This window comes from Pinus tabuliformis, chromosome 7 (genome assembly GCF_031772625.1).
Source record: "Pinus tabuliformis cultivar Carrire ecotype Pingquan chromosome 7, CPIR1, whole genome shotgun sequence".
Taxonomy (NCBI): Eukaryota; Viridiplantae; Streptophyta; class Pinopsida; order Pinales; family Pinaceae; genus Pinus; species Pinus tabuliformis.
The window spans coordinates 1,413,364,138-1,413,382,067 of NC_142293.1; the positions used below are offsets into that span (position 1 = coordinate 1,413,364,138).

General features: G+C 39.9%; 1 protein-coding gene across 6 annotated transcripts in view; it reads right to left on the reverse strand.

Annotated features, from left to right (window-relative positions):
- Positions 1 to 17,930, reverse strand: part of AAS (Pyridoxal phosphate (PLP)-dependent transferases superfamily protein) — a 526,642-nt gene that overhangs the window by 460,831 nt on the left and 47,881 nt on the right. For all 6 annotated transcript variants that reach the window (XR_016267022.1, XR_016267021.1, XM_089459844.1 and 3 more), the window contains exon 5: positions 5,625 to 5,788. Coding sequence is in view for 4 of the 6 variants with exons in the window: in XM_089459844.1 (XP_089315970.1) it covers positions 5,625 to 5,788 (164 nt within the window). In the remaining 2 variants the exon portion in view is untranslated. The remainder of the gene's footprint in view (positions 1 to 5,624; positions 5,789 to 17,930) is intronic.

Consider the following 17,930-nt stretch of genomic DNA (forward strand, 5'->3'; position numbering starts at 1 on the left):
TGCCCTCAGAAGAAGAAGGGCAAAAGAGAGAAGTCTGACTCAAAGGTTGTTCCAGCGCAAGCTGACAAAGAGGACGATGATGATTGCACCATGAATGCTCATGCACCTCTAGAGAAGAGGTGGGGCGAAATTGAGCTGTAGTCAGGAGGACTATAGTAAAAGGGCAGGATCCTTGAGGTGCCCAAACTCTTGGATCACATATGGCTACGGGAGCATTTAATGACAATAGCAAAATGACGGGAGTCAGTTGGTGCAAGGGATGATGGAGCAACAGTGGCAAAGCTAGAGCGCCAAAGTATGAAGCAACGCAGTGGAGTGTTGCAGCAGTGCGGAAGGCACAGAGCAGATACAACAACAGCGCAGTAGCATCAGAGGGTCAGCACAGATTAGCGGCAGAGGTAGCTTTAGCGTCAAGGGGCATCCAGACTGACCAGCATGTCAACTTTTGGGTGGCTTTTTCAGTTTCTTACTTCTCAGCAACTGAGTTGCTATGCAACAGTTAGCATTGGCAGTGCTATGGGCAACATGATGCAACATATTGAGAGGGAGCTGTAGTACAAATACAGCAATGACAGTGGCAGTGTCGTGGACAGTAGTACAGATTGCAACAGCACAGTGGATGAAGGGCAGCAGGTCGAGCATCAGCAACGCAGAAGACCGATGCCATGGATCAATGTGATACTTCTGCTGGGAAGTATTGCTAGAGCACATTCCTCGCTAAGAGGGAGTGTTAACATTTTGGGTAGCATCAGATGTGCTCTAGCTCCGAAATTTTGTGGAGGGGCTAGAACACATGAGATTTCTAACCCAAAAATCGTTTGGAGAAATTCTACCTGGAGTGCATGTTATTCAAATAATTAATTAGTTTTAATGGTGCCTAAGTTAAAACTTAGGAAATTAAAATAATTAAAGTGAATTAACGTAAATATGGGTGAGAAGCTTCTAAGTGATGAAGATCAAGTCTAATTTAATCTTAGTCGTTGATTAGAGATTAGATCACGGTTGTTGATTTCTCAAAGGAAAAGTATAAAGGAAGGCTTGGGGTCAGTTGGAGAATACACAGAGTGAGAGCAACACTTGAGCTAGATCGAAATTCTAGGGTGTGGTTTGCTGAGAATTTCGGAGTGAACTTCTAGTGCAGAGAGGTGCAGTTTGGCAGAGGGACTTCCGTCCAAGGCCAAGAATACATAGCAGAGAGGCAGCGCAACACCAGGGAGAGATAGCACAGCTCCAGAAAGGGTGACGCAGATGCGGAAGGGCTAACGCAGTCACTTAGAGGCAGTGTTGGGGTTTCTGTGAGGCAGATTGGGCATCATTTCAGCAAATCGATTTCTGAGTCAGGAAGGTTCACTGCGAGGGTGATGCAGCTCCTAAAGGAGGTGACATAGTTCCAGCGCAGAGCTGGTAGCAACCATCATTGCACAGCACTAGGGACAACGTAGTCACCTGTGGGGTTTGTTCATCCAGTTGCTAGATTCGCCAGAATATCTATCTTTGGATAGAGGTACTTCTTTTGGGTTTATTCTGTGTTGGGTGAGTCGGATTTGGTACCCTAGTTGTATTCAAGAATCTGCTTAATAATAAAACCCTCATATCTGTTGCACCGGTTTTCGCACATTGGTTTTTTCCGACAATGTTTAGTCCAAAAATAAGTGTGTCCTTTGTGTGGTTGCCTCATTTATTTTTCAGTACTTGATCTCTATATTGGTGTAGGCTATTGTGTATTTGCATTAATATTTTCTAAATAATTCTGAAAATAACTTGTTATGAAGAACACAAGTAGGTGATGCAAATCAGTTTACTGCAGTAGGATTTCTGCTTTGTTAGATTCAGAAATTTTCACAATCTGGAAGGCTAGGATGTCCTTCCTTCTATATGAACATGGCCTGAAAGCCTATATAGATAATGTGGTAGCAGTACCCCAGGACCTTGATCAACTGAAGGAGTATAGAAGAGAAATGGCGAAGGCAAAACAGATAATCTTGGATGGAGTCTAAGATCATATAGTATCACATATATCTAGCCAAAACACGGCCAAGGAGATGTGGGATAGTGTTTCCACGCTATATCATAGTTCTTTCGAGCTGCAAAAGATGTTTCTCTAGGAGAAGCGGAGAAGCGTCAGAATGCAGAAGGGTGAGAGCATAGATGGCTTCCTCACTAGGATTCAGGAGATCCATGATCAACTAGCAATTGTTGGGGAGGTGCCCCAACCCATAGTGCTTGTACCACTGGCATTAAACAGTGTCTCGGAGGATTGGCAAGTATTTGTCCAAAGTATCTTGGGAAAAGACACATTGGCAAGATGGGACAAGATGTGGGTCGATCTACAGCGGGAGTTGAGGCATGCTCTATTAAAGAGTACCATCAGCAATAGCAATAGCAGGGTCGTGAAGAGTGAGAAGGAAGAGGAGAATGTGGCCCTAGCATCCAAGGATCTTGGTCAGAGACAGGGGGAGAAGAACAAGAAGGACCTAATAAAGGTCAAGTGCTCCAGGTGTGGCGAGGTGAAGAAGAAGAAGGACCTACAAAGGTCAAGTGCTTCTTAGCACTCCACTCTTGAGGATTACAAGTTTCACTTGGCCAGACTACGAGTTGCACATGGAGGAATCACATAGTTCCTGGGGACCTACACAGAGCTATCTGGGGATCATCTACATATGTGGCATCACTTAGTTCAAGTTTGCATTTGTTGACTGGAGTTATCACGGTACTTGGATTCACTCATGGATGAGTTTACTATGCCATATATGGAATTCGATTTCCCTTGATGTGCACATATGGAATTCGATTTTTCTCTGATGTCTCTATCTTCTCCACATCGAACTTGACTTATCTTTCCTTGGGATTTGCTCCAAGTTCAGTTCTCACATGCATTCTTCTTTGGGATTTTCTCCCAACTCTCTATATAATGAGGCTATATGCTCTCATATTGTATCATGTAATAAGCTATTGGGCTTGAAGAAACTCTGTCATTTTGTACTTGCATACTTTCCTAATACAATCAAGACTTTGGAGCTATCTGACTAGTGTTCTCTTGGCATTATGAGGTGATGTCCTTTCATGCTACTGCTATAGTGTTTAATTTCTTTCGCATATTGAATTAATATTAGTTTATACTTGCCATCTTGCTTGGATTGGTGTGTGAAAACTACTATCTTGTACATATCATTGATTTAGAGTAGTATTCTAGGGATAAACTTGCCAATTCATTTTAGGGGGAATACTTGGTTTATCTTATTCATTATATTGTTTTAATCTTGTGCAAACTAATACGTGTTCAAGTGTGTAGGAAAGATCTTTTGTATTGTGCGCAGGAATCCATCTAGAAGTGGGAAAAATCTCAATTAGATCAACTCACTCCTAGAGTCACAGCGATCCAAGACTCAGCCATTTTTTCGTTTCAAGTTTTCCACCCAATGAAGAGAAAAATGGAGTTTTCTTACTCTATAGCTACTTGATATTCTTTGATTCTAATTCTTTCAAATTTATATATTTTATTCAAGAGTCATTTCTAAAGCTAGGCAAGTATGGGGGTTCACTCCCATTACTTGAGCTAGTACTTTGTAAATTAAATTTTGAGTTTAGTTTTGGTTTCTTTTTCCTAATTTCACACTGACAATGGTATTTTTTTGTGTTTTCTAGCCCATAGGCTTGAGCATTGGGCAGCAAGGAACTTGAGGAGAAGCTTTGGAAAACTACTCACTCATGTGTATGCAGGACCCCTTCACCCTATCCAAAGACTGATTTCTAGGGAGGCCATAAGCACTTGGGAGAGACTTGCAAACTCATTTAGGTCGTGGGCCTTTTGAGCCTTGTGAATCTCTTTTGGAGAGTTTTTTCCTTCTTCAAGTTTGTTGTTGCTATAATTTTTGGGGAGAGATTCTAGCTTTGTTAGTCTCATCTTTGTAAAGATCTCTCTCGTATTGTGGGTTGCCCTCTTAAAGGCATTTTTACCTGCTTTAAGCGTTAATAAAAGAGAAGAAAAAAAAAATTGTTGGAGGGAGCTTGGGATTTTTCCCATGGCATCCCCCTTCCTCATTTAGAGGAGGGATTCGTCTGGGTGGCCTAATCTTGCTTTTAGTTTTTCTTAGCTTTCTAGCTTTTAATTTCAAATTGTGCATGCTCAAAATCAACACATTTCACTCCACATGCAAATTTTACTAATCTTGTATTTAAATTCCCACATGCCTACGCTCTCAAGTTTTGCAAACTATTTCTCTTTGAAGTATTAGTTTAATTTGGGGGAATTAACACAATTTGCACTTCATCTAGGCATTTTAGTATAGGAAGGCCCCAAGCCTCACTAAAACTTACTTCCAACTTAAGTTGGTTGAATAGATTTTTAGGAACCCTCTACCTCTGTTGACTCCTCATTATGAGATCCAAATATTTGGGCGAGGATGAAGTCTGAGGACTAGAGTTCAATTGTAACTTTGACTTAGCATTAATTAATAAAATAAACCAAGAACAACATTCCATCACATTTGATTTGTTTGCATAGTTCTTAAATTTCTTGCTATCTTGATGAGTTAAAGTCTCACATGCGAATCTTATTTCAAGATGCACATTGGATGCAAACACTGTAATCTCTTTTAATTTTGCAACAAGTTTAATTTTCTTGTACTTGGAAATTGGCTTATCTTTTGGTTTAATTGCATATTGTCGTGAACGGTTGATTTCACTTTCAAGTACTATTATTTTGGGTTGCAAACTTAATTGCATCTTGGTCTAACATTTGAGTTCTTTTTTTGTATCCTTTTGAGGAAGATAGTTTCCATGCTTTGATTTGTAGACTTATTCATCCTAAAAGCATTTATAATATCTTGTGCTAACAATTTATTGTTTCACTTTTCAGGGTTATTTTGGCTTTCCATTTGAAAGCATTTCACTTCATTTTAAGCAAATACAATTTCATTTCTTAAAGAGCAATACTTTGAAGGCACTGGTTGTTTATGTATTTCATGCTTATCTTATGTATTGATGGTTATTGCTCATATCAGTTTTTTGCTTATAAATATTAGTGAAATAATCTGTTTAACTCTAACAATTTTCCTAGAAACTCACATCCTTTTTAACTTAACTTTTCATTAGGGACCAACCCCCTTAGCTAACCTAGGAGATAGCTCAAACGGAGAGAGTCGGGATTAGTTTGACAGCCCCTTCTCTTAGTTCCCTGCCACCAACCACACCTTGTGGGATTGAAGGCTTGTCTCACTAACTTGTAGGTAAGTGTAGGCGGCAGGGTCAACAAGTACCATCATCCCAAAGGGGTATGACTAACCATGGTTGTCTAAGACTCTAAGTGATGTGACGTTGCCAGATTTATTCTAGATTTACAAGTTCTTTTGATTTATTGAAAGTGTATTGTTACAAGAGAGATTAAGAAATATCACTAGGCTCATCGTATAAAAAACAAAAACAACTAGGTAGCAATCTCACCTTGAAGAGAACAAAATGTTAGAATTCTACTACCACTATAACAAGCAACCTAATCTAGAGAAACAAGTTATATGGCATATTAAGATTCACAAAAGGCATTCTATTTATGGGTTCTCCATGAATTAAACATTCTAATATGAGCATAGAAAAGAAAATAAGTAGGAAAGACCAAGCAACAATACCATACAAGCCTTTTCCAATGAAGAGTGTGTTTGATCTGAACCATATACAACAAGCTTTTCAAGTGATCCCACGTGCATAGCCTTCAATGCTTTGTCTCGTGCAGCTAATAATGCAACCAGAATAGCTTCACTTGCAGTACCTTGAATTACACCACCACCTTTTCCTGCCACAACTTGTCATAAGTACACAAGAAGCCACTACGTCTACAATTAAGAATAAAAATTAAACATTCACTAGTGACCAAAAATAGTCAATGGAACTAAGAACTACAAATGTGGCATACATTGAGCGAGTTTACAATGAATCTTCAATCCAAGTGCAAACCTTTAGGAAAAATATAAATAGATAAGTAACATGTATTATAGTGGTGAAGTAGTAAAGCAATAATCCAAAAAATAGGGATGAAATAATAGTGTTACCCCTCTCCTTGGCAAGGGTATTCACATGTAGGAGGGTTTTGACAGCATGACTGACACTACTTGGGCAGTTAGCTTCATTCTATGTTTTGGGTATTTTCATGTTTTTTGAGGCATCTCACACTTATCAAGGAAGTGGTCACACATTCGAAGGCATTATGGGGTTAGGTGTGCATCTATAGACACATTTATCACATGCCACATGGAAAATGCTTGAACAATCTACTCTTTCATCATTTGTGAGGGTCCTGCCCTCTCTTTACATACTTTAATAGTTGTGGCGGTATCTTGATCATGTGGATGGTTTCTCTTGAAGGATCGTTCCTTGAAAGGATGATGTGGCACCCACTTGAAGCACTTACGATGATTTATAAATTAATTTGATATCTTGGGCAGACAATTGAGCTGAAATTGAGGGGCTGGCCCCATACATTAGGACGTCACTATCATTGTTGGCTATTTTATGACCTATTTTATGACTTGGAGGGTCACTTCGAAGCGTCATGGAGGTCCTTGAGCTAAGATATGACCATCGGCTTTTAATTAAGACATTATGTTGGAGGTTATGAAACATTTATGTCATGTTTTTAAAGAGTTGTTGGAGGACCACCCACTTCTTCGAGCATTGTCCACTTTTCCATAATTCCATTCCACATTGGGAGACCAGATGTTGGACACGAGTTGATTTGAGAGACCACTTCACCATGAATTGAGGATTGGACCACTCTTCTTCAAGGGAACATTGACCACCTACATGCCTTAGAAGCCTTTGGAGGCTAGATGTGGCACCTTGATGGCATCTTCACCCTTCTTTGCAGGAGATGACCTCCATTTTGGAGGATTATTTCATCTTGTGCATTGTACGTGTCTTGACCACTTTTATTTTATGTTTGTTTTAGATTGCTTAGTTGTAATATTAGCACATGAGATAATATTATTTTAATTTTAAAGGAAGTTTAGCTTCATCTATATAAAGAGATGCACTTTCTCATTTGAGCTCATGGGTGGATCTTGGAGAGCTCCCTCTCACTGGAGCATAATCAATTTATTTTCATGTAGCATTTACAACATTAAGGGTTCTTTATTTGTGGATGAATTTTCTCAACTCTTGAATTTTTTCCTAGTTGTTTTATTTTGGTGCATGAAGATTAATGGTGGAATTTTCAAGTTCTCTACAAGCCTTGCAAGATTGATCCATTGAGGGATAACTTATCACTTGGAAGGAAGAAATTTAGGACTTAAAACCATTCTTCCTTTGTTGATTTGATGAGTATTTGATACCATCCTTTGTTCTTCCTTATGGTTCCTTGGCTGAAGTATTAAGTAATTTCATCAAGTCGTAGTCGATTTTGGATGATGAAAGTTGTCTTCCATTAAAGCCCCTTCTTGTAGACCTTCAATTCATTGTTGATATTGATTGGGTAAGAAATTACTATACCTTTTGGTGCTAGCCTCAAACCCTAATTCTTGAAGAGTATAGGTCAACTTCTTGGAGATTTTCTTCTTAACCTCATTTTCCACTTTATTCACTTTCACTTATTTCCCTATTTGGATTTGGTACTAATCTCTATGCCCTTCCATCACTTGTTCTAAAAACCCTAAAAAACTTAAACTCCTTGGATGAAAAATTAACTTCCGCATCAAACGAGTGTTGTCACTCGAAATTCAAGTAAAATAGTAGGGAGAAAAGTCGAAAATACAACTTGAAAAAGTAGTTTTTTTATTATTTTCATTTTTTTATCATTTTACCTTTTTACTCCAAAAATGGTGAATTATACCCCATGGTTGACATCATCATCTTCAATTCTATTTGTTCTTATAAAGTTAATTTGGTTGTACATTTTTGTTTTGAGGCCCATCTTTTACCTCAAAATTTCTCTAATGTCCAATGGTATGTGGCACGTCACAATGGTCCTCATGGTTTGAGAGATATGCTTGTTCAAAGATGAAGCCCCCTCTTGTGGTCAAAGTCCCCAAAAGGAGATGAAGTGGCAGCTTAGCATTTGGCTAGAAAATTATTCAAGTCATGAGGATGAAAAAGGAATTTTATTTAGAATTAATTCAAATATTATTATGGCAAAATACTTTATGGAGGGATTCTAAATTTAAACAAAGTCTGCCTACATTTAAGAAGGGATTTTTGGCTCCAATGGAAATTAAATTTGAATTTCACTTTCCCTCTATTTTGTAAGTCAACTCCAATTGAGCAAGGGCTAGTCAAGCCTTCCATCCAATATAAATAAGTGATGGATCCCTCCTCCAAATGGCAAAAATAAAACACATATCTTCTAAAATCGTTCTCTGAGATTTCGGCCTGGTGAATTCAAGAGGTCTGGGGACAAAAGCATCACAAAGATTTGGAAAACAACATTGAAGAAATCTCAAGAAGAAGACCTTTGGAAAACAGCATCATGAAGATTCCCGTATCAAACCATCTTTCTTGGTATTTGCTATTCTTGCAATAATTTTGGACATAACGTTGTAAAATGCAAACCTATACTAGGAACAAAAGCAACTTTGGAAGTTACTCTAGGAATGATTATCCCAAAATTCTCAAGAAGATTACAAGAAAAATTATAACAGGTTTGGATACTTGAGCAATGAAGTAGAATGTTATAAATGCAACAATTTTGGACATTTGGCTAAAGATTGCAAGTTAACCGCTCCTCCAAGGGAATCACAGGAAAATCAAAATGCTCCTATAAAGGTCTAAAAGAAGAAAAATGAAAGTGTGCACTTGCTCTAAAAGCTCAAAGCAAGAAGAATGTATGGTATGTTGACAGTGGTTGCTCAACACATATGGCCAGGGATAAAAACAAATTTATATCTCTGGAAGAAGGAAATGATGGAACAATCTCATTTGGGAATGATGGTTTTGTAAACGTTATAGGAAAAGGAATAGTTAAGCTTGGAAGCAAGGAGGCTACAGAAAAAGATGTGCTACTCATAGAAAACATGAATCACAGTCTACTAAGCATAAGTCAAATGTGTGATCAAGGACACACATTGATCTTTGACTCAAAGAAATGTGAAATAAGGAGAAACAAATCCGACAAGCTAGTGGCAACTGCCACTAGGACTCCAAATGACATATACATTGGATAAGATTAAAAATAAAGGTTGTTTCTTGGCAAAAGAGGATGAAAGTTGGCTTTGGCACAAAAGGATGGGACACATCAACTTTAACAACCTTGTCAGAATCAATAAGAAGGAAGCGGTGAGAGAAATGCCACAGATCTCAAAACCTACTAGCACAACATGAAAAAATTTCACTCATGGAAAACGGACAGGTGTTGAATTCAAGACATAGGAACACTCCTCGTCAAAGCAATAAGAGTTGGTAAAAAAGTAACTTATGTGGACTGATAAAGACCAAAGGATTGAATGGTGAATAGTACTTCACGCTGATGACTGACAATTATACCAGGATGACAACGGTCAACTTTCTGAAGAAGAAGTCCAAAGCCTTTGAATGTTTCAGAATATACAAGGAAATGGTTGAGCATGAAACTGATTAGAAGATCGAATATTTAATATCGATAATGGAGGGGAATTCACATCTAAGGAATTTCAGCACTTTTGTGAAGAGCACGGAATAAAGATACAATTCTCAGCATCCAAGACACCACAACAAAATGGGGTTGTCGAGAGGAAGAATAGAATAATAGAATAAATGGCTAGAACTATGTTGAATGATTCAAAATTAAGCGACGTATTTTGGGTCCAAGCAATAGATACAACATTATACATTCTGAACAAAGGGTTGCTTAGAAGCAACTGTGATAAGACTTTGTACAAACTATGGAAGGGGAGACCAGCAAATGTCAAGTATTTCAGAGTCTTTGGAAGCAAGTGCTACATTAAAAGGGAGGACCAAAAGATTGGAAAATTTGACTCTCAAGTAGACAAAGGCATATTTGTTGGGTATTCACGCAAAAGTAAAGCATACAAATGCTATAATCTAAGACTCAACCGGATAGTTGAAAGCATCAATGTAACATTTGATGAAGTTCGTGGACCAAAGGACAAACAAGGAAGTTCATCCTCAAGTAAACCAAAGATAAAAGAAGCAGAATGAGAAAAGGTTAAAGAGGAAGCCTAGGAGGAAGAACAATCAAATGAGGAAACAACTGTCAACCAAGATGAGATAGGAGATGATCAGCGGGCGTCTTCTAAGACTCCTAAAGGATGGTATCAAAAGAATCATCCTTCATATCAAATCATTGAGGACATAAAAGCAGGTATAGGAACCAGAAGAAATCAACAAATACACATGCCAAAACAAGCACATCTTGCACTCCTATCTTGAACATAGCAAATTTGAAGAAGCTAGTCATGATGAGCACTAGATAACAGCCATGAATGAAGAATTGGATCAAATTGAAGAGAATGACACATGGGAATTGGTTCCACGACCAAAGGACAAAAATGTCATTGGCACTGTTACCCACCACTTTGTGGGTGATATCCCCAAGAGAAATTTTTCTCCATGATGAGCCTCAGCCGGCAGCCCCTTGATGCCTCCTACTAGCTCGTTGTGCCATTTCCCTGCCACCTGAGCCAGACATGTGGTCCCTCACCCCCTATATTGATCGTATGTTTGAAGGTGGGCCTCCTGAATCTAAAGGTATGTCTTATCATTTGGTAATTTAGTATTGGGTTTACTTATCATGGATACTTCTGGGTATGGATTGATTGGGGGATTTGGCAGAAAGAGTCGGCTTAGTTTGTGCTCCTATCCCCTTTATCTCTTTTGGTTGTTACCCTTAGATCTTAGTCCCATGGGATCTCCTTTATTGACCATTTGGTTCTAGGGTGGTACTACTTGGGAAACCCCGACTTTGGGTGCCTGGTCCCGTTTTTTTATCTGCACATATCACTCCCTTTCCATTCATTATACCCCCATTCATCTTTTCTCCCACCTGGCTCCACATTCCCATTCTATGTCCACATAGGGCTAGCCTCCCTATCCCCTTGCCCCCACCTTGGGTCAGGCCTAGAATGATGCCCCGGAGGTTGAAGCAATTAAAAGAAAAAATGAAAAGCATAAATGGCCACATTTAACAGGAAATTGTACCACAAAATGCAAAAGATGGTCGGGACAAAAATAATTAGCACGTGGGAAAAAGCCATTACATGAGCTCTACCCCAATCATTGGCCATCACCCTAGTTCCATAGGCCCTAGATGAGCCTCCTCTATCATTCAGGAACCCATGATTGTCCAAACCCCTGGAGGGCAATAAATTGCCCTGCCTCAAAAGGAGTAATCACTACTATATTATACACATTATGCTCTTGTCCTTTGAGCCCCGAGCAGTTAATTAAAGAAAATTCATAAAAGGCAAAAGGCATATAAAGAAGGGTGGAAAAATCAAGGTCGGGGCACCTCATGTACCACGACTGCTCCCTCCTATACATTATATACCTAGGTATGGGCTTCCCCTTACCTAGCTACCCCTATGCCCCATTATGTGGCCTAAGGCTTCCCCTCTCATTCCCTATTCCATCTCACCTATTTGCCACTTCACACCCCATTAGAAGGGTGTACCTTAGGCATACTATCCCCTCTAAGGGTTGAAACCACCTAATCAGGTACTTGGCTAACCCCCTTTGGAGTTTGGAGACACTAGCACATGCGAAAGCCCACTACGGAAGGGCATGCCATTATGAAGTGCTCGCTTTGTTATCCATGGTTTGTAAGCTCCTTTACCCTATTATTCTAATGACTGATTCTACTAGAAGCCTAGGGGATGCATTGAATCTTATGAAGGATTGCAGATGGTTTCCATTTGGGTTTGGCTTCCCTATATGGGATCCTGACCCCCATAGGTCCACATTGGGCACATGTAGGGTGTGCATAGAGAGCCATGTGTAATGTCCCAAATGCAGAAAATTTGGAACAGACACTTCACATAAAATTAATCATGCATTTAACAAAAGATTGCAATGTAAAATTAAAGACAATAGAGCACTGCAATTCATAACACACTAAACAAGAAAATTCTCAACTTTATTATATTAGATAAGTTTGGGTTTTACATGCACAAACAACCCATGTAGTTGAGATGAAAAGTTGGCCTCAAATAGATCTACCATATTGCCGCAAATCGGCCTCCAAAACAAAATGAAAAATTAATACACTGCAACCTATTAACCCTGAATGGATTCACCAAGGGAAGAGATGGGTGCTCACCCACTCTCACTGAATCACCCGAGGGTTTCCGTCCTGGGGCTACTGCTGGAGTAGAGAACTGGGTTCTCAACCTCACATACAAGAAACAATATCAAAACCAAGATGTCCTCCAATGGTCTCCTTCTCCTCTTTTATAGATTTGATGGACTCCTCTAGAACCTTCTATTTTATTATTATTTTAATCATGGAGCACTTTTCCCTTTTTTATTTCAATTAAAATATTCTTTTTAATGCGGGAAAAGGGTAAATTGGCCACCACGTCTCCTCAGGTCACTGAAACTCATATCTAAACATCCCATCTTGTAGATCTTCTTGTTTCGATTCCAACGAGCTATTACACTGAGGTGTTCCATCAATTAATCTCCCCGAAATGCCGCTTCGAGCATAATTAATTAAGTTATGCCTAGCAATAATGTTGACTTTTTTGAAACCTGTCGGAATGCGGAGGAACAAAAGTTAAACTGTGCAAATGATGGAATATGCCAAGTGAATGCCATCAAATCCCATCAAAACTCCATCGGGACCCCTGATGACATAAACCTGCTCCACTGACCTGGCCATCCCCTGCCCTGGAAATCCACCCTAGCTGTACTATGAAGAAGAATAAAAATGGGGACATGACAGTCCTCCCGCCCCAAGATTGTTTGCCCTCAAGCAATCCAAATCTGTGGACCAACATGGTGGCCCAACCAACTGAGATCCAATGCCCGGATCCCATACAAACCACTGGTCCACGTCACGCCTCCAAGCTATCGAAACATGACTGGATCCTCTAATACCTGGATCCCATGTCCATCTCTGACTCAACCCGCTACTAGTAGATCCACCTGGATCCCAATGCCACCAAGAAGGAGCATCAAGGCTCCATGGCTTGCGTTGTGCTATAGCTTCGGCTGTGAATGTTACCCCACCAACTGCGTACCAACTCATCACCTCTCTCCAGTCCAACCCTTGACTCAATCCACTGCTAATCCTGTTCTCCTGATGCTCGAATGGAATATTGAAGAGTTGTCGACTTGTATCCCACTGTCAACTAGAGCATGTAGTCTCTGACATGTCTAGGGGTCTCTGCTCTACTACACCCCTGACTAAGGATATCACGCCATCAATAGGATACCAACTCATGATCTCCCGCCAATCTAGGCCATGGACTCTGATGTTAGGGACAAGTATACTACATTGATGTTGATCCATACTCAACCCATGCTTCTCTACCTGGTCAATCGACAATATCCACTGAGAGAATCCTGTCTCTCTCCACAAGTGGTCAAACTAAGCTACAAGCCTTGTCTATGTACTCTTGGAGAGGGTTGCTGCCCAAAAACACTCTAGCTTTGCTAGCTGCCACTACACCTATCTGTACCTCACCAATGGGTCGGCCCATAGATGGATACACCACCATCTCCAACAAATCCTCCCTCCTCTGATCAGAGACTCCACTCTCCTGTCGTTTGCTAGCTTTCTGCAACACTACCCTGTCAACCTCCAACACCTCTTGAGGAAAAGTATCTGCAAAAACTGCCTCCCTAAAGGTTGCCTACATATCTGTTTGCTCCACTCCAATGGTTGGCCCCAAGGGTGTCTGCTCATCCTCCATCATGGGCTCGACATGAGCCACTAGCTGACTCTCCAAAAATGGCCCATCCCGCACACTATGTGTATCATCTGACTCATGCTCCTCTATGTGCTCTCTATGTTGAATCATCAATCTCTCATTTGCTCCATGATCTCCTTCCCTCACGGGAACAATCGGCTGCTCATCATACTCCCCTACAACACATGGATGCAAATCTAGGCTACTATCCTCAACTCCACACCACTGCTCGTTCTCCTCAGAAGTATCATCGTATGCACCCATGGACTCGTCCAACAAAGAGTCCTCATCTTGACGGACATAAAGAATATCTCCCTGCTCTACTGTTGTCATCTCCTCAATGACACTCAAGCATGAGTGGTCAAGTCCCCAAGGTCCTTTGCAGATGAAGCAAAGTCCCTTCCTTCTTAGCTCATTCTTGCTACATGATCCACCAAACTTGAGTAGCTCCTCCCTGGTCAACTTTCTCCTGAACAATCCAATGTTCTACTCAACCAACCTTTCGGCTAGCTCATAAGAAGCAGGTGAGACCAACTTCTCTCTCCTCCAAACAGACAACAATCGAGACTACAACTCGCGGCAAATGGCATCACGGCCTCTCATACATGATGACAAGATGGACTGCATGTGTGCTATGATTGTGTCAAAATGAGGTTTACTAATGCTAAAGAAGCATTGAAACATCTGCAGGATCAAACCATCATACAAGATCAAACATGATTTCATAAATCCTAGTCGTGGCCATAATTCCTAAAATCTCAAGCTTCTTCCCAAAGGTAGAGCCTGCACTGTTGTCCAAGTCTTTGAAAGTTTCTATCATCAGTTTGGAAACTCTCCTCATAACATCATCATTGTAAGGATTTGTAGGTGCAGATAGTCTCATGATGCTACTGAAACAAGATGCAACTGGAAGTCTAACCCCTTCACAAGGTTCCTCTAAGAACTTGGGTTGTATGAGAGCAAGCATAGCTGGTCTTAGAGCCCAAATTAGTTTCTTCCCTTCTAACTGGCTCACTTTGGAAAGGAGGGCATCTAGTTCATCAAGTTTGAAGAGAATTTTCCATGTGATCCTCATGTGCTTCAAATCTGTTCCAAGAGCAAAAATCTTGTGTCCTATTTCTTGCGCCTTTTGCACTTCCTTTGGCTATTCTCTCTGAAGAATGGCATAGATCCCTCTTAAGAAAGGTCTGTTGTTTGTTGTTGCTGGTTTATTAAGGGAGTTTATACAATTTTGATCCATGTTTAATTTAATAATGATAAGTACATCAACTGAATCGTTATAACGACTTAGCAATACTATATCAAAGAGACATAAAGTGGCTGCACACATACATGACTTGCCTGACAGACTCTTCAACTCAACTTTTACAACACCATGCAATGATAATGGCAGCTCATGACCACAACAGGGCTTGACTCAATCAAGACTAAACTAATAGCACAATAGAAATATGACCAAATGGCTCAATATACATACTCCTTACATGGCATCAAAGCTATATCATGACTCAATTCATCAACCAAACTTGGTAATCTTCAGAAATATGACCAACTGACTCGATATACATACTCCTTACATGGCATCAAAGCTATATCATGACTCAAGTCATTAACCAAACTTGGTAATCTTTTAGCTAGGACTTAAAATATGGCAAACTGTAGTGACAAACTCAACACTGTGATAAAATTCAACCCCACTATAGGAGTAAATACATAGCAAAGACACTCTTTGCACAAATGGGCTTTAGTGGCCAAACTCTCACTATTCAGTGCCCTCAAATGTTGTACAGTGACAGTGACTTTTATTAAATTTAATTTCTTAAAGGAGTTTAAGGACAGACTTCCTTTGAATAATAAATAAGACTGAGGATTTTCAAAGAGCACAATAAAATTTTATAAACAGAGCTAAATTGGAACCTGGCATATACGTATCATCTCTCCTTGTCTTCAACGCAGCTTAGAAATAGGTACTTCCATGACTAATACATACACAGCAGTGAAAGCTTCGGCCTCGCAGTCGAAATTTCGGTCGTTAAAGTGTGGACATGACCTGAGTAAAGAATAGAGCTTAGCCTCTGCGCTGAAGGAATATGTTCTTTCTTCTTGACAACAATTAGACAAGATTCGGTTCTCTTCTGAAAACAAGCCACGAACTAATCTCAGGCTGCTAAATGCAACTCGGCTTTTTCAAATCGATGGCTACAGGCTTGAAAATAACCCAATTTTGTTATATTAAATGATGGCTCCCAGCATTCCAGTTCTTTAGACAAGGTGCACTTGGTCCCTCCTTCATAAATTTGAACTCTGCAAATTGTCTTGCACTGGAAAATTCTGAAGCGGTTCCATTGTCCCGAAGATAGCAATTCGTTCGTAATCAATTACATGCTAAAGACGCCACTCTAAAGCAATAATGCTAAGTTTGGCCACTGTCCTTGAATGAATTCGGTCCTTCGATTGAAATTGATGAGTCGGCCCTTTCTAAATAATTCAGTCACTCTCACTATTTAATCACCCCCTCACTCTCACTATTTAATCACCCCCCCCCCTTGATGAAAGAACTTCTGAAAAAAATATGTGGAGCAGAACACTTGAAAATCCTTGGTTTGCGACCTCCTAGTTACAATGATCGATTTTGGTGAATTGACCCCATGTTGTTGTGTATTTGCCCACTGCCTCAGCCTCCAATCACGACCAAGACACAAACACAAACGAGAGAGAAGCAGGTAGGTGATGGGACTTGAGTTGTGTGTATGCTCCAGCGATTTGTTCAACGACACAAGGGCAATCGTGCTACCAAGAAAATGAGGAGCGAATGCGGCCCTCTGATCCTGATCAGAGCTGCGGCATCCGACCAATGCATCTTCTAGGGAAAAAAATCAGCCCTTTGAAAAAGATTTGGACAGCTTGGCTTTCATAATATCCGACCCTTAGCACTTAACCAAAATAAATTTGGCTTCCTCATTTTAACGCGGCCTTCTAAAAATTATTAACTCCACGCGTTCATGTGAAGTCTGGCCCACCAAGAACTATGGTGTAATAACTTGCCCTTTCACGGTTTCAGCATTCCGATTACTACTTGAGATTCGGCCTTCTAATGATAATTCAAGCTTGTCCCACCTTTAAAAAATTTTACGACTTAAATAATAATGCAATGGCCCCATTTCTGATAATTGGCTTCGAATTAAATTTCAGCCCTCTAATGATATGTTGCGGTCTCTGACTTATGGCATTTACAAACATATAAATCTGCCCCAAATAATGCGATGGCAACAAAAATCAGATATTTGGCTCACTTGTAGCATTAGGCGATTTTGTTGAATTCCTATTATGCATCCAACAATTTCTCAGAAATTTTGTTGAATAGTTAGTAAGAAAATTTGTCGAGCTCTTTGAATAAGCTCTTATTTTGCTGCAAAAACTAGGTCTTCGACTTCTCTAGCAAAACCCTTTAAGAATAACTGCAACTGGAAACTGAAAATCCAACAAAACCAATTAAAAAAAGAAACAGCGAGCTGAGCCAAGACCAAGACCCTGATACCACTGTAATGTCCCAAATGCAAAAAATTTGGAGCAGATTGCATTTAACAGAAGATTTCCATGTAAAATTAAAGACAATAGAGCACTACAATCCATAACACACTAAACAAGAAAATTCTCAACTTTATTATATTACATAAGTTGGGGTTTTACATGCACAAACAACCCATGTAGCTGAGATGAAAAGTTGGCCTCAAATAGATCTACCATATTGCCACAAATTGGCCTCCAAAACAAACTGAAAAATCAATACATTGCAACCTGTGAACCCTGAATGGATTCACCAAGGGAAGAGATGGGTGCTCGTCGACTCTCACTGAATCACCCAAGGATTTTCGTCCTAGGACTACTGTTGGAGTAGAGAACCCGGTTTTCATCCTCACATACAACAAACAATATCAAAACCAAGATGTCCTCCAATGGTCTCCTGCTCTTTTATAGATTTGATGGACTCCTTTAGAACCTTCTATTTTATTATTATTTTAATCATGGAGCAGTTTTCCCTCTTTTATTTCAATTAAAATATTATTTTTAATGCGAGAAAAGGGTAAATTGGCCACCATG